This window comes from Gekko japonicus, unplaced genomic scaffold, assembly GCF_001447785.1.
Source record: "Gekko japonicus isolate JY-2015 unplaced genomic scaffold, Gekko_japonicus_V1.1 scaffold103, whole genome shotgun sequence".
Taxonomy (NCBI): Eukaryota; Metazoa; Chordata; class Lepidosauria; order Squamata; family Gekkonidae; genus Gekko; species Gekko japonicus.
Window position 1 is genome coordinate 1,054,110 of NW_015160210.1, and position 20,851 is coordinate 1,074,960.

The 20,851-nt window shown below is 47.9% G+C and overlaps 1 protein-coding gene across 1 annotated transcript in view; it reads left to right on the plus strand.

Annotated features, from left to right (window-relative positions):
* Positions 1 to 315: 315 nt before the first annotated feature.
* TOP3A (topoisomerase (DNA) III alpha) overlaps positions 316 to 20,851 on the plus strand; it is a 41,903-nt gene continuing 21,367 nt past the window's right edge. The window contains exons 1-11 of the mRNA XM_015409401.1: positions 316 to 504; positions 3,011 to 3,070; positions 3,856 to 3,929; positions 4,397 to 4,472; positions 4,974 to 5,082; positions 6,301 to 6,444; positions 9,936 to 10,106; positions 10,782 to 10,882; positions 10,975 to 11,049; positions 13,361 to 13,443; positions 16,291 to 16,498. Of these exons, the coding sequence (XP_015264887.1) occupies positions 316 to 504; positions 3,011 to 3,070; positions 3,856 to 3,929; positions 4,397 to 4,472; positions 4,974 to 5,082; positions 6,301 to 6,444; positions 9,936 to 10,106; positions 10,782 to 10,882; positions 10,975 to 11,049; positions 13,361 to 13,443; positions 16,291 to 16,498 (1,290 nt within the window). The remainder of the gene's footprint in view (positions 505 to 3,010; positions 3,071 to 3,855; positions 3,930 to 4,396; positions 4,473 to 4,973; positions 5,083 to 6,300; positions 6,445 to 9,935; positions 10,107 to 10,781; positions 10,883 to 10,974; positions 11,050 to 13,360; positions 13,444 to 16,290; positions 16,499 to 20,851) is intronic.

Below are 20,851 nucleotides of genomic sequence, written 5' to 3' on the forward strand. Positions count from 1 at the left end.
TGAACCGCTTGAGGGAAACCGAGGCAGCCCTAGCGACCTTTGGTTATCGGGGAACTCTGGGCCATGTGACTTCATCTTCCCATCAAACAAAAATCCACAGAAATCGGGAGTTTCTGGAACTTCGCAGCCGTTGAACTCGTCCTCTGTGACAAGCGGATGCCTGTTCTGTTTTCAGAACTGAGTCAGACTAATTTCTTCGCTGCCGTCTCAGTTGTTTCCACAAAGTCTGGATGCACAGGGGCAGGATTTTAAAGAAGCCGTGGGGCGAAGCTTCACCATGACTTCCCAGGCTGGGAGCCGTGCCCGGCTTGTGGGATGATCCTCCGGACCGGTCTGTTTGCCCGCCGTGGGGTCAGATGGTTCTTCCAGTCTTGGAGTCTCCGTTTCTCTCAGGCTGCGAAAGGTGCGATGTTGCGAAACGTCCAGAAGGTGCTGTGCGTGGCGGAGAAGAACGACGCTGCCAGGGGGATTGCGGACATACTTTCCAACAGCAGGATGAGACGGGTAGGAGAAATGTAAAAATCTTGGGATATATCGGCTACCCCAGCAATACTCGCTCATTGGCTTGGGAGCCACATGGGGCTCCTTGGCATGCCCCCCACATGACTCTTTGGCATGCCACCTGGATTTATCTTTTGAGGACCGTTCCTCAATGTGGCACCTGCCCCCATATTTCAGGAAAGTGGGGAAGGCCATAATCTGGGGGGGGGGGGTTGTGGTTGGCAGATGGTGTCCGCTGGAGAGATGGGTAAACTGAGAGCCTCCCAGAAGTGTGTTTCAGAGGGTATCCTTTTTGGTCCGCAGTAGAACAACTAGATTCGAATCCAGTACCACCTTAGAGACCAACAAGATTTTGGGGCTGTAAGCTTTTGAGACTCAGAGCTCCCTTTGAGAGCTGGTTTAGTGTAGTGGTTAGGAGCGGTGGACTCTAATCTGGGAGAACCAGGTTTGATTCCCCACTCCTCCTCCACATGCAGTCAGCTGGGTGACCTTGGGCCAGTCACAGTTCTCTCTCAGAAGACTTCTCTCAGGAGCAGTTCTGGAAAGCGCTCTCTCAGCCCCACTTACCTCACAGGGGGTCTGTCGTGGGGAGGGGAAGGGAAAGGAGTTTGTAAGCCGCTCTGAGACTCCAAGTGAAGGGTGGCTGGGTATAAATCCAATCTCCTCTTCTTCTTTATCATCGTCAGATATCTGATGGGGGGGGGGTTGACTCTCAAAAGCGTATAGCCTGGAAATCTTGTCAGTCTCTAAGGTGCTACCGGATTCGAATCTCGCTGCCCAAAAGTGTGGGTTAGATTCTGACACGTTTTCAGTCAGTCGACATGTACAACCAACACTGAGGGTCGGTTCAGAGCCAGTGACGAGGGTTGGCATGTTCAGGTAGCTTCCAAGTCCCCAAAGAGGGTGCACCACCAGTTGTGAGGGACAGATTGTGAAACAGCATGAAAGAGTTGTGCCTGACTCCGGACGGGGAAGGTGCGCATGTACTTGAAGAAAAGCCCAGCTGGTGGGTAGTTTTACCAAGCTCTTTAAAACGTGGAATTATAATTGCCCAGGTCAGCGTTCCCACATGGAAAGCATTAAGATGCAGCCTGTGCACAGATTAGCGGCTGTGACAATTGTAGGAATGAGCACATGTTAGAAAGATCTCTGGCTTTTCTGAACATGTCTGCACAGCAAAATCCTTGCTTATCATGAATTCAGTGGTACTTAAAACGTGATGTTGAAATAAATATAGAGTTAGGGCTTGTCCCACTATGTTATAAGTGCAGAAGCCCTGACCCCCTGACCCCACTTAAAGGTGTTTGGCACTTATCTGTCCAGGGCCAGAGATGTTTTCACTGTAGCATGGTTTAGATCTGGAGTGTCGAACTCATTTGTTATGAGGGCCGGGTCTGACATGAATGAGACCTTGTTGGGCCGGGCCACGTGTGTCATAAAATGTAATGCCAGGTAGCTTTATAACTTTATAAAACTTTAAACTTTATAAAGGACACAAACACAAAGGGCTTTTTTAGCTTAAAATCATGCTTAAAACATTAGCACTCTTGCAATATTTTGTTTGTCTGAAAACTGACACCTCTGCTTTGAATCATTGCATCAAAATGTCTGTGCTGTTGCAATCTTGAGTATGCTGTTCAGGTGTGTATCTGTAAGCTGCAAATCTACGATGACGCAGCAGCAGCAGAACTGGAAGAAGAAGCAGAAGACAGCCAGTTCCACTGCGGGCCTGATAGAAGCCCTACGGAGGCCTCATCCGGCCCCCGGGCTGCATGTTTGACACCCCTGGTTTAGATGAAACAACAAACTGCAGTTTGTTGTTACATGGAGGATCTTTGGTCTCATGTGCTGCCTTTCCTCTGCCTGCATGTAGCTCAATAATTAAATGCTTCTGTTTTCACAGCAAATCATATTTGTTGGTGTATTGGGATCCCAAGCTGTGGTTTGTTCTCGGCCCGCCGAGTCAGGATTAAATTCTAGGTCAGAAGGCAGAGAACAAACCACAAGTGTATAGTTTGGAAATAGACAAATTGTGGTTTGCTATGAATATGATGCGTCCAGTTATTAAGTAGTATTTAGGGGAGGGAGCCCAAAGATTCTTCCAGAGTTCTTCCAGAGTTGTTTTTAGCTACCAACAAACATCCAAACCCTTGAGAGCCAGTTTGGTGTGGTGGTTAGGAGCACGGACTTTAACCTGGGAGAACCAGGTTTGATTCTCCACTCTTCCACATGCAGCTGCTGGTGTGACGTTGGGTCAGTTACAAGTTATTTCAGAGCTGTTCTCTCATGAGCAGTTCTTGTAAGAGCTCTCTCAGCCCCACCTTCCTCACAGGGTGTGGGGAGGGGAAGGGAAAGGAGTTTGTAAGCTGCTCTGAGACACCTTCGGGTAGTGAAGGGCAGGGTATAAATCCAACCTCTTTTCTTTTTTTATCTTTCCTGAGCTTACCTATTAAACGGACTGAGAACTAGCAGCTTATTATGTACTCAAATTATTTTGTTTTCTTTCTAGAGAGAAGGTCTTTCCAAATACAACAAGATCTATGAATATCAATGTTACATGTTTGGTCAGGTATGTTTCAAATTATCTTTTGCAGTTGTTTATTTCTCTTTCTTTAGACGTAAGCAGGGCTATTTTTGGGCAGGAACGCACAGGAACGGAGTTCCGGCTGGCTCCTGCGTTAGCCACGCCCAGCAGGAACTCATTAGCATAATAGGCCACACCCAACAGCAGAATCTCATTAGGATTGGCTAAATTAGGGGTGTGTGGCCTAACATGCAAAGGAGTTCCTGCTACAAAAAAGCCCTGAGTTTTGACAACAAAGCAAACAGAATAAGAAGCAAAAGGTGGGTGTGGCTGGATGAGCACACTTCTGATAACATGGGGGTGTGGCTTAATATGCTAATGAGATATGCTGTCAGGGGTGTGGCCTAATATGCTAATGAGTTTCTGTTGTTGGGTGTGGCCTATTATGCTAATGAATTCCTGCTGGGCTTTTGCTACAAAAAAAGCCCTGAACGTAAGTATAGCTAGCAGTTTGAAAGCAAGAAAATTGCAAGTAGATAAATAGGTCCCCGGGCTTTGGTGGGAAGGCAATGGCGTTCTGTGCGCCTCAGCGTTTAGTCATGCCGGCCACATGATCACAGAAAAAGTCTTCGAACTGCGTTGGCTCTTCGGCTTGGAAACAGAGATGAGCTCCGCTCCCTAGAATCGGAGTCAGCTGGCTTTCGAGCAAGGGAAACGTTTACCTTATAGCTATGAAACGTACATACAAATACGCATGTGACATACAGGGCGGCTTTGCACCTTAATTCAACTTCAAGTGGAGCTAATCCATGTTCCTCTGGTTTCTGCAGAACGTCTCGGTGGTGATGACGTCCGTTTCAGGACATCTCCTGGCTCACGATTTCAAGATGCCATTTAAAAAATGGTTTGTATAGGTTGAGATCTCCCCGGGGAGCTATAAATGCTTCCTTAAGTGTATGCTTTAACCTAAGGGGCAAAACCTGTCAGAGAAATGGATCGCTTGTATTCTGGAGATGTGTTCAGAGCCCAGAATGCCCAAACTGAGAGCCAGTTGGGTGTAGTGGTTAAGAGCGGGGGACTCTGATCTGGGAGAACTGGGTTTGATCCCCCACTCCTCCACATGCAGCAAGCTGGGTGACCTTTGGTCAGTCACAACTTCTCTCAGGAGCAGTCCTTGAAAGAGCTCTCTCAGCCCCATCTGCCTCACAGGGTGTCTGTTGTGGGGAGGGGAAGGGGAAGGATATTGTAAGCTGCTCTGAGACTCCTTCGGGTAGTGGAGGGCAGGGTATAAACCCAATCTCTTCTTCCTCTTCTGATTGCTGGCTTCGGGCTTTGCCTATTTTAACCTTGTTTTGATACTCCTTCCACCAGGCACAGCTGCAACCCCCTTCTCCTTTTCGAAGCCGAAATCGAGAAATACTGCCCTGAGAACTACATTGACATTAAGGTTTGTACCACTGCTAAAGTTATCTGCTGGCTGTTCTTCAGCCATCGCGTATATCATCTGCTTTGGCGGAGCTTCGTCTAGCGTGACGTCTTCCGTTTGCGCTTCTCGTGTCTTCCGAAGCACTTTCCCACCTTTCTGGAACCAAGCTTTCGGAACCTGTTGGGGAGCTCAAGCGTCCTGACGCAATGTTCCCTCTAAGCTGTGGAGTCTTGTGAACAAAAATTCTACTTTGTGAGCTACCGGCATGAAAGTGGTGAGCAAGTGATTTGGCTACTGGATAAACCAGTTTTCTCTGGAGCCATCCCTTCCTGAGCTAAGACAAAAATGTGTGAGCCGGAGGCTAAAAAACTCTGAGCTAGCTCACACTGACTCAGCTTAGAGGGAACACTGGTTCTGAGTTGTCCCAATGTGTCCACAAGACCCCAAAGGGGGGGGGGATACTTCATTGGAAGCTGGTGCAAACGAAGGAGTCCCTCCTCTCATCCAATTTCTGACTTCCAGCGAACCCTGGAGCGAGAAGTCCAGCACTGCCAAGCGCTGTTGATCTGGACGGACTGCGACCGCGAAGGAGAGAACATCGGCTTTGAGATCATTCACGTCTGCAAAGCAGGTGCCTTGCGAGGGCAGGGCGGGATATAGGGCGCCCCTCCTGTTTGAAAACCATTTTCTTCAAATAAAGGAAGAATTTACCTGTTGTAGATTTCCCAGGCTGTGTGGCTGTGATCTGGGCATGGTAGGACCTGACGTTTCGCCAGTAGCTGTGACTGGCATCCTCAGAGGTATAACACAGAAAGAGGGAGTGCTCTCTCTGTGTCAAGGTTAGGAAGAATTGTCCACAAATGATAGCATCTTGACTAGATAATGGCGCGAGCGGCTGCAGAGCGTGGGGACACTTAGCAACATCTGTCTTGTCCCTCGTGGTGCTTTCCCTTCTTTCCCCACCCATTCATGCCGCTCCTTCAGAGCGCAGAAGGAACTGAAGTTCTGATTTTGTTTTCCATATTGTTTGCTCAGGAAATAATCTTCCACCGTTTCATTGAGACAGTACTGTAGTGCTTAAGAGCAGCGGACTCTAATCTGGAGAACCGGGTTTGAGTCCCCACTCCTCCTCCACATGAAGCCCGCTGGGTGACCTTGGGCCAGTCACGGTTCTCCTGAAGCCCGCTGGGTGACCTTGGGCCAGTCACGGTTCTCCCAGAACTCTCTCTCTCAGCCCCACCTACTTCACAAGGTGCCTGTTGTGGGGAGAGGAAGGGAAGGTGATTGGAAGCCGCTTTGAGACTCCTTATGGGTAAAGAAAAGCAGCGTATAAAAGCCAACTCTTCTTTTTCTTTGTTGTTTTGTGGGCACTCTGGTAATTAGGACTCACCTGGAGCCCAACTTGCAGAAATGGCCGTTTCCTTCCCTAGCTCTGAAGCGCAGTTATAGCACCTCCTTAACTGCCTGGAGGGGGAAAAAAGATTCTGCCCTTTTAACAGAGGCTTAATGTGATGCTGAACAAAGTGTGGGTCCAGTGGCACCTTTACGGCCATCAAAGTTTTATTCACGGGGTAAGCTTTCGTGTGCAAGCACAAGTGTGAATAAAACTTTGATGGCCGTAAAGGTGCCGCTGGACCCACACTTTGTTCTGCTGCTGTTCAGACCCACACGGCCACCCCACCTGAATCTACCTTAATGTGATGCTGTTTACCTCCCTGCCACAAAATGCTTTGGTTGTCCATTTCCACGTATTAAGCCTCTATTCAAGGGGCAGGACGTCTTTCCTCGGGTCTGTCGGCAACCGTGTTAAGCCAGTCTCTCTCTTTCTCTCTCTCTCTGTGGTCGGCAGTGAAACCGAACCTCCAGGTATTCCGAGCCCGTTTCTCCGAGATCACGCCGCGTGCCATCAGGAACGCCTGCGAGAACCTGTGCCAGCCCGATCAGAACGTCAGCGATGCTGTGGACGTTAGGCAAGAACTGGACCTCAGGATAGGTATTGCAGCAAGGGGGGGCTGGGTGGTTGATGGACAACCCTCTCCGTGCAGCATAAATGCTCAGGATCCTGGGCTAGAGGGGTGGCGAAACGGACTCGGTAGCAAAACTAACCTAAAGGCTGTTCTGGCATTTCCTCAGTGTGATTCTCCCAAAGAGCAGGCGCTTGGTCTGTGTATGTGTTGAGTTTTCCAGAAACATAGAGTGTTTGTTTATCTATTTATTTCAATTTATAACCCACCCTTCCCGCAAGCGGGCTCAGGGCCAGCTGCAACAATAAATTGCAACCAGTAGACTATTAAAAGTGAATATCAAGCAATAAAAACAGTTAAAATGGTTAAAAGATAAACATAGCAGTAATTACATATTCAGCAGTCCTAAAGCTGGGGACAATCGGGCTGCGGCCGAACCACAAAGATCTGAACCACAGCTGCCTATGAATAGCCGAACTGCAGCCGCTGCAACTGGGATATTATAGCTTTGGAAAAAGTGCAGAAAAGGGCAACTCGAATGATAAAAGGGTTGGAACACTTTCCCTATGAGGAAAGGTTAAGGCGCTTGGGGCTCTTTAGCTTGGAGAAAAGACGACCGAGGGGTGACATGATCGAGATTTACAAGATTATGCATGGGATAGAGCAGGTAGAGGAAGAGGTACTTTTCTCCCTTTCTCACAATACAAGAACTCATGGGCACTCAATGAAATTGCTGAGCGGTCGGGTTAGAATGGATAAAAGGAAGTCCTTCTTCACCCAAACAGTGATTAACACTTGGAATTCACTGCCACAGGAAGTGGTGGCGGTTACAAGCATGGACGGCTTCAAAAGGGAATTAGATAGGCATATGGAGCAGAGGTCCATCAGTGGCTATTAGCCTCAAGGTATAGATAGGGGCTCTGGGGCAAGTGATGCTCTGTCTTCTTGGTGCTTGGGGGGGGGGTTTCAACAGTGGGAGGGCTTCTATTGTCCTGGCCCCACTGGTGGTCCTCCTGATGGCACCTGGAATTTCTGGCCACTGTGTGACAGAGTGTTGGACTGGATGGGCCTTTGGCCTGATCCAACATTGGCATCTCTTATGTTCTTATGTTCTAGTGGACGCCCACCGCCTCACCTGAAGGCCCAGCGGAACAGCTCCGTTTTGCAGGCCCTGCAAAACTGTAATAGGTTTTCCGGGGCCTTGGTCTTGATTGGGAGCATGTTCCAACAGGCCGGGGCCAGGGCAGAAAAAGCCCTGGCCCTGTTTGATGCTAAGTGAACATCCTTTGGGCTGGGGACAACCAGCAGATGGTGGTCTGTGGAGCGCAAGGGGTGGTCCGTTAAACATGTCAGTCCCAGGCCGCATTGGGCTTTAAAGATCATAACCAGCACCTTGAAGCGAATCTGGTATTCGACTGGTAGCCAGTGCAATTGTCAAAGCACTGGCTGATTATTATCTGCCCGCACAGATGTTGCCGTTTCAGGTCTCTGATTCAATGCTGTACTGGTTTGTCTGTGTTTCTTGCAAAACCCTGAGGTCTAGAAATCTTCTGAATGCATCAGTCTCAGGGTTGGATCTAGACAGCTTATTCACACATTCTTAGGTGAGTTTCACACACTCAGCCCGGCCTTACCTCACTGGGTTGTTGACAGGATAAAACGGAGAAGGGGAGAATGCCATAAGCCACTCCGTTTAAATGAGACAACCAAAGTGGTGTATCAGGTTAGAACGTCAGACTAGGATCTGGATGGATTGTCCTATCATAGCACCCTTTTGGGATTAAATATTAGAGGGAATTAGGTGTATATCTGGTCACACTATAAAAAAGAACCCAGACTCTATACCCTTGAACCTTAGAAATGAAACTGCTTTATCTGCTATACAAAGAAAAAGAATTGCTTTAGAAGAAGAAGAAGAGATTGGATTTATGCCCCGCCTTTCACTACCCAAAGGAGTCTCAGAGCGGCTTACAAACTCCTTCCCCTTCCCCTCCCCACAACAGATACCCTGGGAGGTAGGTGGGGCTGAGAGAGCTCTGACAGAAACTGCTCTTTTTCAAGAACAGCTCTTATCAGAGCTACGGCTTGCCCAAGGTCATCCAGCAGGTGCAAGTGGAGGAGTGGGGAATCAAACCCGGTTCTCCCAGATTAGAGTCCGCGCACTTCACCACGACACCAAACTGGCTTTATTATTATTCGCTGCCAAAACAGCCATAGCTTCAAAATGGACATCAGAAATTAGACCATCCCTAAACTTATGGTACAAAAAATTATGGAACTTATACATAATGGGAAAAAGTATCCGACATAATGCATCCAACAAAATCTAATGGCAAATATAGTGGATTTACAATGATATGGCTGCCGATCTTATCCCATCTAGTTTCTCAAGGAACAAGAGCAGAGATAATAGACACACTTCATTTGGGGTAAATGTTGATGTCAACACTAAGCTTACGAAAAATGCTCTCTTTTAGGCTGTTAAGTTTATGTACACTTATCCTGTAAATGACTGTTATTACTTGTTGTTGGAATTTTGAAAATTGAATAAATTATATTTGTCATGATCTGGGCTGTGCCACCAGAGGCCTACTAGGCCCAGGGAGCCTGGCTAGCAGTAAGGGAGACTGGGGCTACAAACCCCAGAAGGCCTTGGGAAGTTTTGGCGCCATTTTTGACCAAGAGGGACCAAGAGGGCTGGGGAATATAGGAACTGGTACAAGAGGGAAAACTGTTCTTCTTCCCAGGGAACAGAGCCAGAAGGGACTGAGGCTGCTGTGGGGGAGAGACCCTCATCCTGAGGGAAGGGTGAGTGGTCTAAGGCCACTTGATAGTGAGCTAGGGACAGTATATATTTAGACGCGTTAGGGCATTTGATTCCTTTTCTTTTCACCCACTTACTGTTATTATTCTGCACCTTGTTTGTTTGACCTCCTATAAAACAAACCTTTTGCTTGTTGTTTACTCTGCCTGGTCCTCACGGCTATTATTCGGCCAAAAGGGAGGTCTGAAGGTCTTGGGAGGCTGCTCTGGGCCTTCTCAAGGGATCCTAAATCCAGAGTGGTGGCAGCGTCAGGTGGCAGCCCCTGAGCCGTGACAATATTGGAGGGGGGGGGGGAGACCAGGAGCTGGGAGATCCAGGTTAAAAAATGTAAATGCTTGCTGGGCGACTGGAGGCCCGTCACAGTTTCTCCAGCCTCACCAGGTAGTTGATAAGGGGAATGTCATAAGCCATTCTTGGCTCCCCATTGGGGAGACAAGCAGAGTCTGAAAAACGTAGGTGAATGATCTTACCTACTTCTCCTTTTTACCTCCTGTCTCCCACGGCTTTTGCCCGCACAAGTCCCATGATTCCCAGCACAGCCTTGTTGGTGGTGACCCAACCACAGTCTCCCTTTTTCACCAAGGGAGCCCACAGTTGGATCCAACCCTAAGTGTGCAGGCTTCTACATTTTCCGTCCCTGCCCGCTTCAGATGGACACAGATATTTCCCCCAAACTAACTTCCTTTATTCTCCCAGGCGCTTCCTTCACCCGATTCCAAACGCTGAGGCTCCAGAAGATCTTCCCAGATGTTTTGGCAGAGCAGCTGATCAGCTACGGAAGTTGCCAGTTCCCCACGCTGGGATTTGTGGTAGAAAGGTTTAAAGCCATCCAAGCCTTTGTGCCAGAGACCTTTTACAAAATTAAAGGTACATTTGGGAGTATCAAATGTTGGGAAGTCAGAAACGATTCAATTACAAATATGTAGACAGCAGAACATAAGAACATCAGAAGAGCGCTGCTGGATCAGACCAGTGAAGGTCCATCTAGTCCAGCATCCTGTCTCACACAGTGGCCAACCAGCTCCCCTGGAGGGCCAAAAGCAGGGCAGAGAGGCCAAGGCCTTCCCCTGATAGGAATCTCAAAAGAGTCCTGCTGGATCACTGGTCTGATCCAGCAGGGCTCTTCTGAGGTTCTTCTCAGGGGAAGGCCTCGGCCTCTCTGCCCTGTTGCTGGCCCTCCAGGGGAACTGGTTGGCCCCTGTGTGAGACGGGATGCTGGACTAGATGGACCGTTGCTGGTCTGATCCAGCAGGGCTCTTCTGAGGCTCTTCTCAGGGGAAGGCCTCGGTCTCTCTGCCCTGTTGCTGGCTCTCCAGAGGAACTGGTTGTCCACTGATTGAGATGGGATGCTGGACTAAATGGACTGTTGGTCTGATTCAGCAGGGCTCACCTGACGTTCTTAACAAATGCCATTGCCATTGTTGGGTGTGTCCTGTTTTTATTCTGTCTCTCCCTCCAAGGAGCTCCAAGTGCCATAAATTGCCCTCCACCCCATTGTGTTGCTGCGACAGCACTTTGAGGTTAGCTGCCTTCTCTCTGCAGTGACACACGATCACGAGGACGGCACGGTGGACTTCAACTGGAAGAGGAATCGTCTCTTCAACCACATGGCGTGCCTGATCCTCTATCAGATCTGCTTGGAGGTAGGACCCTTAACTGTGCAGTCAGTACCCTCTTAGTATTCCAAGGATCTCCTCTCTATTTTTTTCCCCCTTTTGTTTGTTTGCGTTCTCAGGATCCGCTGGCCACCGTGGTGGAGGTCGGGAGCAGGCCCAAAAGCAAATGGAGACCCTTGCCGCTGGACACTGTGGTACGCTCAGGAAAAAGCGATTTTGAAATGTTCCTATGAAAGGCTTCTGAGATAAGCTGGTAATTGAAGTCCCAACAAGCGAGGAGAGGGTTGCCAAAATAGAATCGACCAAACATACAAAAGCAACTTTGAAGAATACGAACAATATCTGTTTTTTTGCAAAAAATATTTATAGTGATATAAAATAAGCTGCCATTTAAAATGCAAATAAAGTACAAAGTGCGTAATTACATTTCAAAGACATACAGTTACAAGCGGGACATAGACCCCGCTGCATACAGTCTTAAAGGCAACAATTTTCTTTATGCTGTAAGAACAGAAAAATCTTTAACAGCTGAGGATAAATTCCTCAGAGCATGAAGAAGAAGAGAAGAGATTGGATTTATACCCGACTCTTCACTACCCAAAGGTGTCTCAGAGCGGTTTACAAACTCCTTTCCCTTCCCCTCCCCACAATAGACACCCTGGGAGGGAGGCTGGGCTGAGAGAGCTCTGACGGAAACTGCTCTTTTTCCAGAACAGCTGTGCCAGAACTATGGCTTGCCCAAGGTCATCCAGCAGGTGCAAGTAGAGGAGTGGGGAATCAAACTCGGTTCTCCCAGATTAGAGTCTGCGCTCCTAACCACTACATACTATATGACATGCCTGTTTCGAATCGATATCTTTATCAAGTTGTTAGTCTTCATAAGGCTTGTGGGACTTCCACTCGTTTCCAAGGATTCACAAGTGCACGGCGGCAAGCATCTATCCCAAGCCTGTCAAAAGGTTGTTGGCTGAGTCCCTTTAAGATTATATGCAGTGGAGTTTGTGTCCCGCTTGTAATTGAATGTCTTTCAGTGTAATTATGCTGTTTGTACTTTGTTTGCACGTTACATGATAGCTTATTTTATGTCACTGTAAATATTTTCGCAAAAAAAGATTTTGTTTATATTCTTTAAGGTTGCTTTTGTATGTTTGGTCCCAGTAATGGAAGTCCCAGTAGACCAGACTGTAACTCATCCTCTCTTCAAAAGCCTTAGCGAAAGAGAGAGCCAGTGTGGTGTAGGTCATACTAGGATCTGAATTGTTGCGAGCATAAAATGCAGGAGAGGACCACCCCGTAAGCTCCTTTGGGTTTCCACTGGGGGGAAAAACAGGGTATAAATTATCCAAACAAATACGTTTTCTCTTATGGGACTTAATAATGCGATCCTAAACAGAGTCACAACCTTCTGAGTCTCTTGATTTCTGTGGGCTTAAAAGTATGTATCTGCTCAGGACTGCACTGTCTTCCAGCACTTGAAATGTGTGGGTTTTTTTAAATAAGGCAGAGTTGGTTATTTTAAAAATGTCTACAGAAAACCCATGAAAATAGATTGGGGGGGGGAGCTGTGTTGGTCTGAAGCTATAGAGCAAAGTTTGAGTCCGGTGGCTCCTTTAAGACCAACAAAGTTTAATTCTGGGTATAAGCTTTCGTGTGCATGTTGAATTAAACTTTGTTGTTCTTAAAGGTGTGTACACACATGGAAGCTTATACCCAGAATTAAACTTTGTTGGTCTTAAGGTCTTAAAGATTTTTGTGCCCACGAAAGCTTATACCCAGAATTGGACCTTGTTGGTCTTAAAGTTGTGCATGCACTGAAAGCGTATACCCGGAATTAAGCTTTGTCGGTCTTAGAGGTGTGCATGCACACAAAAGCTTATACCCAGAATTAAACGGTGTTGGTCTTAAAGGTGCCACTGGATTCAAACTTAGTTCTACAGGCGACCCAACTGCACGCCAAGGCTCCTTCATAACTTGCATGCTGGGAGCCTTACCCAGATCTCTGCACCCATCCTCCAGTTGTGGAACCGTTATAGATACAGTAGCAGTTAAGAGCTGCGGACTCCAATCTGGAGAGCCGGGTTTGATTCCTCACTCCTCCTCCACATGAAACCCGCTGGGTGACCTTGGGTCAGTCACGGTTCTCTCAGAGCTCTCTCAGCCCCACCTGCCTCACAAGGTGACTGTTGAGGAAAGGGGGAGGGAAGGTGATTGTATGCCACTCCGAGACTCCTTCATGTAGTGAAGAGCGGGGTATAAAACCAACTCTTCTTCTTCTCCTCCTTTTGAAAATGAAACAAGCACTGTGCTGCATTCCTTTCAGGCTGTGTGATGGAGACGGCAGGGAAGAAAACGTCCAGCGATGCCAAAATTTTCAGGTGTCTGACAAATGCACTGTAATTGCAGTACCGCTGCCAATATCTCAGCTTCTTTTAGGTGCAAGCATTGATGCGTTACTGTTACCTCACACTGATCACGTCTGTTTCTTCTCCTCGCTCAATGGCACAGGAACTTGAGAAGCTGGCTTCTCGTAAGCTGAGAATAAACGCCAAAGAAACGATGAGGATTGCTGAGAAACTCTACACTCAGGGGTAAATAAAAATAAAAATCCCCCCCTTTCTTTGCACTGATGGTACAAAATAAGCGACTTTTATCCTGGAAAAGGGTCGGTGGGTGCTAGAGTGATAGATCAGGGCCGCTTGCAAGTTATTTCGAGCTTCAATCGAATTCTGATCTTGTTACATATTTTGTTGTTTTTGCTATCCTCTCCCATGCCCCGAGCAAGGGTGAAGTAGGAACCCTTTCCTTCTTTCTGTTAAAAGGCCACATAGGCCGAAACAGAGTATGCAAACTTATATTATCGGAACAGAGTTGCAAAAACCCTTGCCACTCAAAAAGTAACATCGGAATCAAAATCCGAATGAAGAAGAAGAAGTGATTGGATTTATACCCCGCCCTTCACTACCCAAAGGTGTCTCAGAGCGGCTTACAAACTCCTTTTCCTCCCCCTCCCCACAACAGACACCCTGTGAGGTCGGTGGGGCTGAGAGAACTCTTGACAGAAACTGCTCTTTTTCAAGAACAGCTCTTATCAGAACTGTGGCTTGCCCAAGGTCATCCAACCAGGTGCAAGTGGAGGAGTGGGAAATCAAACCCGGTTCTCCCAGATTAGAGTCCGCGCACTTAACCCCTACACCAAACAGCCAGGTAATCTTAGGTTCAAGGTCACATGAGCATCAGAAAGAGGTCAAAGATGAGGCAAAATGAATTCCTTCCTAGCTTCTGCTCTCAGAGGGCAATCAGTGTCAGATTCCCGGCCAAGTTACTCTCAGCAACGCTTTCTTTTCAGAGATTTGCTTATTGAGAAAATAAGTAAGTTCCAGGGAAAAGCATTGCTGTGTGAGAAGTAACGATTCTTAGTGGGGCCCTTGATAATATAGGCCAGGGGTGGCCAAGCTTGCTTAACGCAAGAGCCACACAGAAGAAACATCAGACGTCTGAGAGCCACAAGACATGAACCAATATCACACACGTTTTTATTGGGAAATATGCAAATTTGCTTTTCATCAACATTAACCTCCAGTAAGACTGCCAGAAATAAAAAGCAAAAGGCATAAAAATAGATACTGATCGTGATATTTGGATGCTTTCTCCAAGCCGGGCGTGCTTTGAGAACGCATTTAAAGTTGCTTTCTTTTTCTGCTTCCCCGCCACTTCAATTCTACCCAGGGAGGGAAGCACTGGCCGGGAAAGGGAAGACCGATTGGGGAGGCGTGCCTCCCCTTCACTTCCCCAGCTGCCCTGCCAGGAGCCACATGTGGCTCCTGAGCCACAGTTTGGCCACCCCTGACATAGGCGATTCAAAAGGACCCCTCCCCAATCGTTGTCTCTCTCTCACAGACACAAGTACATCCCATTCTTCTCACCTAGCCATTTGCATCTACACTCCCCCCCCCCCTTATGGGAATATATGGTCCCACCCTCTACAAAGCAAGCAGGCTCCAGAAAGTCTCTGGTCTTCCTCCCCTGGGAGGTGGTGCCATCCTTCAAAAAGTTAAAAGCCAAAAGGTTCAAACACATCGATCACTCCCCTCCCCGCAGGAATTCCCTTTCCCCCTTTTATTATGGCAAACAGAGCTGGGGGTGCGGAAGTTTGACCGTCAAAGACCATGCGAGCTGTCGTCTCCATCCTACTTGTGGAACACTGGCAGATTCTGTCTGAATAAGGTGGTCCTGTACAGTGTTCCCTCTAAGCTGTGGAGCCTTGTGAGCAAAAGTTCTACTTTGTGAGCTATTGGCATGAAAGCTGTGAGCAAGTGATTTGGCTAATGCATAAATTAGTGTGCTCTGGAAGCATCCTTCCTGAGCTAAGACAAAAACATGTGAGCCAGAGGATAAAAAATTGTGAGCTAGTTCACACTAACTCAGCTTAGAGGGAACACTGGTCCTGTAATGATTCCATATTTTGGTGTGTGTGTGTGTTCCTTGAAATTTTTAGTTTGACTGCAGTAATACGAGAAGAGTGATAGAGGGAGACAAGTACATTGCGACTGGCTGATGACTTAGAGTGTGGGAAGAGAGATGTTCTGAGAGGAATATCTGTGTGTGTGTTTATGAGGAGATTCTGTGATAGAAGAGAGTCAAGTATGGAAGAGTTTTGAAGAGAGTCTGTGTGACTCTGAGAATTATGAAGGATTCTGTGTGTGAAGCTTGAAGAGAGAACACAGTCTGTGTGAGTATGGAATTCTGAGTCTAATTCTGTGTGAATAAGACCAACAGTTTAGTCTGTGTGACTAAGAGAGTTGATTCTATTCAGTGTGAATTAAAAAAAGAGACTAGCCGGTGTGGCTATATATATGAGTGTATAAGCCTGTCAGAATGGAGTTTGGAGTTTGAGAAACTGTTTGTGGCACCAAGCTTTTCCAGTTATACTTACAAGTTCCTTTCTTCAGCAACTGTTCAAAATAACCAGAGACCTATTTTGTTCTTTACTGGATAAATCATTTTTGTTTAAACTTATCCCAGGAATCAGTACAGTACAGTACTTTCTCAGGGCCACATAATCCTCTGAAACGCCCAGACCCTAGGTCATACTATCAAAAAAGAGATTTGGAATTTTTAATTCCTGGTGGCAGCAAACAACTACCAAGTTTATGTACTCAGAGAGTGTTTAAAGGTAAAACCGTCTCCCCAGTAAGCAGGCACGCCACATGTCCATTTAACACTGAGGTGGGTGAGTAGTCCGTGGGTGCCAACAGAAAGGCTCACCGCCGCTTTGGAACCTTCAGCTTATAAAAATACGGTGGTGTTTTCCAATGGAAGGTCAGTCCAAGTACAGTAGAAGAACAGAGCATGTAGATACATGCTGAAATAGAAATGCAACCAAAAACATTTGGTCCTTCTTTCCCTCTCTCTCCCCCACCCCTCTTTTTAAAAAGGTACATCAGCTATCCCCGAACGGAGACCAATATTTTCCCCAAAGACATCAACCTCCCCGGCTTGGTGCAGCTTCAGACCCGAGATCCCCGCTGGGGAGCTTTTGCCCAAAGGATTCTCGACCAGGGTGGGCCGACCCCCCGGAATGGGACGAAATCGGATCAGGCCCACCCCCCCATTCACCCCACGAAATACGCCGACAATTTGCAGGTGAGGTTGCACGGCCGGGTGTGCTCTGCGTCGTTTCCGACCTCATTTGGAATACTGTGTGCAGTTCTGGTCACCACACCTTAAGAAGGATATTATAGCATTGGGAAAAGTACAGAAAAGGGCAACTCGAATGATAAAAGGGTTGGAACACTTTCCCTATGAGGAAAGGTTAAAGCACTTGGGGCTCTTTGGCTTGGAGACATGATGGCTGAGGGGTGACCTGATCGAGGTTTACAAAATTATGCCTGGGATAGAGATGGCAGAGAAAGAAGCGCTTTCCCCCCTTTCTCACAATACAAGAACTCGTGGGCACTCCATGAAATTGCTGAGCGGTCGGGTTAGAACGGATAAGAGGAAGTCCTTCTTCACCCAAAGAGTGATTAACACATGGAATTCACTGCCACAGGAAGTGGTGGAGGCTACAAGCATGGACGGCTTCAAAAGGGAATTAGATAAGCGTATGGAGCAGAGGTCCATCAGTGGCTATTAGCCACAAGTTATAGATAGGGGCTCTGGGGCAAGTGATGCTCTGTCATCTTGGTGCTTTGGGGGGGGGGCAACAGTGGGAGGGCTTCTAGTGTCCTGGCCCCACTGCTGGACCTCCTGATGGCCCCTGGTATTTTTGGCCACTGTGTGACAGAGTGTTGGACTGGATGGGCCTTTGGCCTGATCCAACATTGGCGTCTCTTATGTTAGCATTGCTTAGCTGCTTGTCTAAAGTGACGTTTAGAAATTGTTTACTTTGTTTACTCATCGTGGCCAGAAGGCATGGGGTGTATGGGGTTCCAAAGTGGCTCGCAACATTATTTTTCGTTTCTGGACAAAATCTGTATCCCGCCTTTCTGCCCTTGCAAGAGCCACCGAGGGGGCAAACAGCTGAAGACGTATATGACAGAAATACACCATTCAAAACCATTGAAATCAACACCTCTCCCAAACACGCATCACCGAAACAGTGGAGAAAGCAGAGTAAAAATACATGGAGGTGGAAAGTGCCCTCAAGTTGCAGCCGACTTAAGGCGACCCCGCAGGGTTTTCAAGGCAAGAGAGGAGCAGAGGTGGTTTGCTATTGCCTACCTTTGTGTAGCGATGGCGAACCTAAACAGCATGATAAAAAGTAGAGACATCACCCTGCCAACAAAAGTCCACATGGTCAAAGCAGTGGTATTCCCGGTAGTCATGTATGGCTGCGAGAGTTGGACTATAAGGAAGGACGAGCGCCGAAGAATAGATTCTTTTGAACTATGGTGCTGGAGAAGACTCTTGAGAGTCCCTTGGACTGCAAGAAGATCAAATCAGTCAATCCTAAAAGAAATCAACCCTGACTGTTCCTTGGAAGGCCAGATACTGAAGCTGAAGCTCAAATACTTTGGCCACCCAATGAGAAGGGAGCACTCGCTGGAGAAGACCCTGATGCTGGGACAGAGTGAAGGTCAAAGCAGATGGGGACAGCAAAGGATGAGATGGTTAGACAGTGTCATCGATACAACGAACATGAAATTGAGCCAACTTCAGAGGACGGCGGAAGACCGGAAGGCCTGGCGTGATCTGGTCCATGGGGTCGCGAAGAGTCGGACTCGACTGTGCGACTGAACAATACCAACAACCTTTGTGTGGGAACCCTGGACTTCCTCTGTGGTCTCCCATCCAGATACTCACCATGGCTGACGCTGCTTAGCTTCCGAGATCTGATGAGATGGGGCTAGCCTGGGCCGTCCAGGTCAGGGCAGAAGACATGCAGAGGTGTTTTCCCATCGCCCTGCCTCTGCATATCAACCCTGGACTTCCCTGGTGGTCTCCCATCCAAGTGCTAAGCATGGCTGACCCCACTTACGTTCTGAGGTCTAATGAGACCGGGCTAACCGGGGCCTTCCAGGGCACTCAAACCCACACACGAAAAATAGCCCTGACCTGGCTAAGCCCAGTCTCAGCCGATCTCGGATGCGAAGCGGGGCTGACCCCGGCAAGTATTTGGGTGGGCGACCTCCAAGGAATCCCAGAGGCAGGCTATCAAGCCACTTCTCTGAATGTTCTCCGTGCCCCAGGAGGAGTCACCAGAGGTTGCCAGTTTGATGTAGTGGTTAAGTGCGCGGACTCTTATCTGGGAGAACCCGGTTTGATTCCCCAGTCCTCCACTTGCACCTGGCTGGATGACCTTGGGCAAGCCGTAGTTCTGATGAGAGCTGTTCTTGAAAAATAGCAGTTTCTGCCAGAGCTCTCTCAGCCCCACCTGCCTCACAGGGTGTCTGTTGTGGGGAGGGGAAGGGAAGGGAAAGGAGTTTGTCAGCCGCTCTGAGACACCTTTGGGTAGTGAAGGGCGGGGTATAAATCCAATCTCCTTCTTCTGTGTAGTGGTTCAGTGTGTGGACTCTAATCTGGGAGAACCGGGTTTGATTCCACACTCCTCCACTCGCACCTGCTGGATGACCTTGGGCAAGACGTAGTTCTGATGAGAGCTGTTCTTGAAAAAGAGCAGTTTCTGTCAGAGCTCTCTCAGCCCCGCCAACCTCACAGGGTGTCTCTTGTGGGGAAGGGAAGGGAAAGGAGTTTGTCAGCCGCTCTGAGACACCTTTGGGTAGTGAAGGGGCGGGGTATAAATCCAATCTCCTTCTTTTGTGTAGTGGTTCAGTGTGTGGACTCTAATCTGGGAGAACCGGGTTTGATTCCACACTCCTCCACTCGCACCTGCTGGATGACCTTGGGCAAGATGTAGTTCTGATAAGAGCTGTTCTTGAAAAGGAGCAGTTTCTGTCAAGAGCTTTCTCAGCCCCGCCAACCTCACAGGGTGTCTGTTGTGGGGAGGGGAAGGGAAAGGAGTTTGTAAGCCGCTCTGAGACACCTTTGGGTAGTGAAGGGCAGGGTATAAATCCAATCTCCTCTTCTTCTTCTGTGTAGTGGTTCAGTGCGCGGACTCTAATCTGGGAGAACCGGGTTTGATTCCACACTTCTCCACTCACACCTGCTGGATGACCTTGGGCAAGCCGTAGTTCTAATAAGAGCTGTTCTTGAAAAAGAGCCGTTTCTGTCAGAGCTCTCTCGGCCCCACCTGCCTCACAGGGTGTCTGTTGTGGGGAGGAGGAGGGAAAGGAGTTTGTAAGCCGCTCTGAGACACCTTTGGGTAGTGAAGGGCGGGGTAGAAATCCAATCTCCTCTTCTTCTTTTGTGTAGTGGTTCAGTGCGCGGACTCTAATCTGGGAGAACCGGGTTTGATTCCACACTGCTCCACTCACACCTGCTGGATGACCTTGGGCAAGCCATAGCTCTAATAAGAGCTGTTCTTGAAAAAGAGCAGTTTCTGTCAGAGCTCTCTCGGCCCCACCTACCTCCCAGGGTGTCTGTTGTGGGGAGGGGAAGGGAAAGGAGCTTGTAAGCTGCTCTGAGACACCTTTGGGTAGTGAAGGGCGGGGTATAAATCCAATCTCCTCTTCTTCTTCTGTGTAGTGGTTCAGTGCGCGGACTCTAATCTGGGAGAACCGGATTTGATTCCACACTGCTCCACTCACACCTGCTGAAAAAGAGCCGTTTCTGTCAGAGCTCTCTCGGCCCCACCTACCTCACAGGGTGTCTGTTGTGGGGAGGGGGAGGGAAAGGAGTTTGTAAGCCGTTCTGAGACACCTTTGGGTAGTGAAGGGCGGGGTAGAAATCCAATCTTCTTCTGCCATGGCTTTCAGGCACAGGGGCACACGCACGCACACAGAATGCAAAAAGTACTCAAAAATATACATAGACATCATTTAAAAAACAATTAAAACATTGGTCAGGAAGGAGAGATCACCAAGGGAATGCCAAACGACACGAAAACACCTTCATCCTCTGGTGGAAGACGGCGACAGAAGAGGACAGACGAATCTCCCTGGGGAACAGAGTTCCAGAGCTTTGGTGCCATCACTAAGAAGGCCCTTTCCTTGAAAATTTCAAGTTAATGTAGAGATCAACAGGGATTTGCTCATTTCTGGAATATTGGGAAACAAAAAAGTGGAAAGAAATAAGCGGGAGTTATATAAAATTATGGTTCTAGCCGGGATGGCTGTAATAGCATTGGGATGGAGGGACAGGCACAAATGGACAATGGAAAATTGGAATAATTATGTCTTTGAACACGTACAATTAGATATATTCGCACAGATAATTACTGAAGAGACATGGGAGGAGAAATGTCAAAAGATTACAAATAAATGGGGGGGATATAAGGAATGGGTGGAAAGGGGAGAAGCCAATCCAAATATCCAAATACGAATGAAGAATCTGTGCACATGGTTAAAAATATGAAAATACTACAAGGAGGGAGGGGGGAGGGAGTGGGGTAAAATGATTGTATAATGATTTAATGTAAGATAATGTATCACAGCTTCA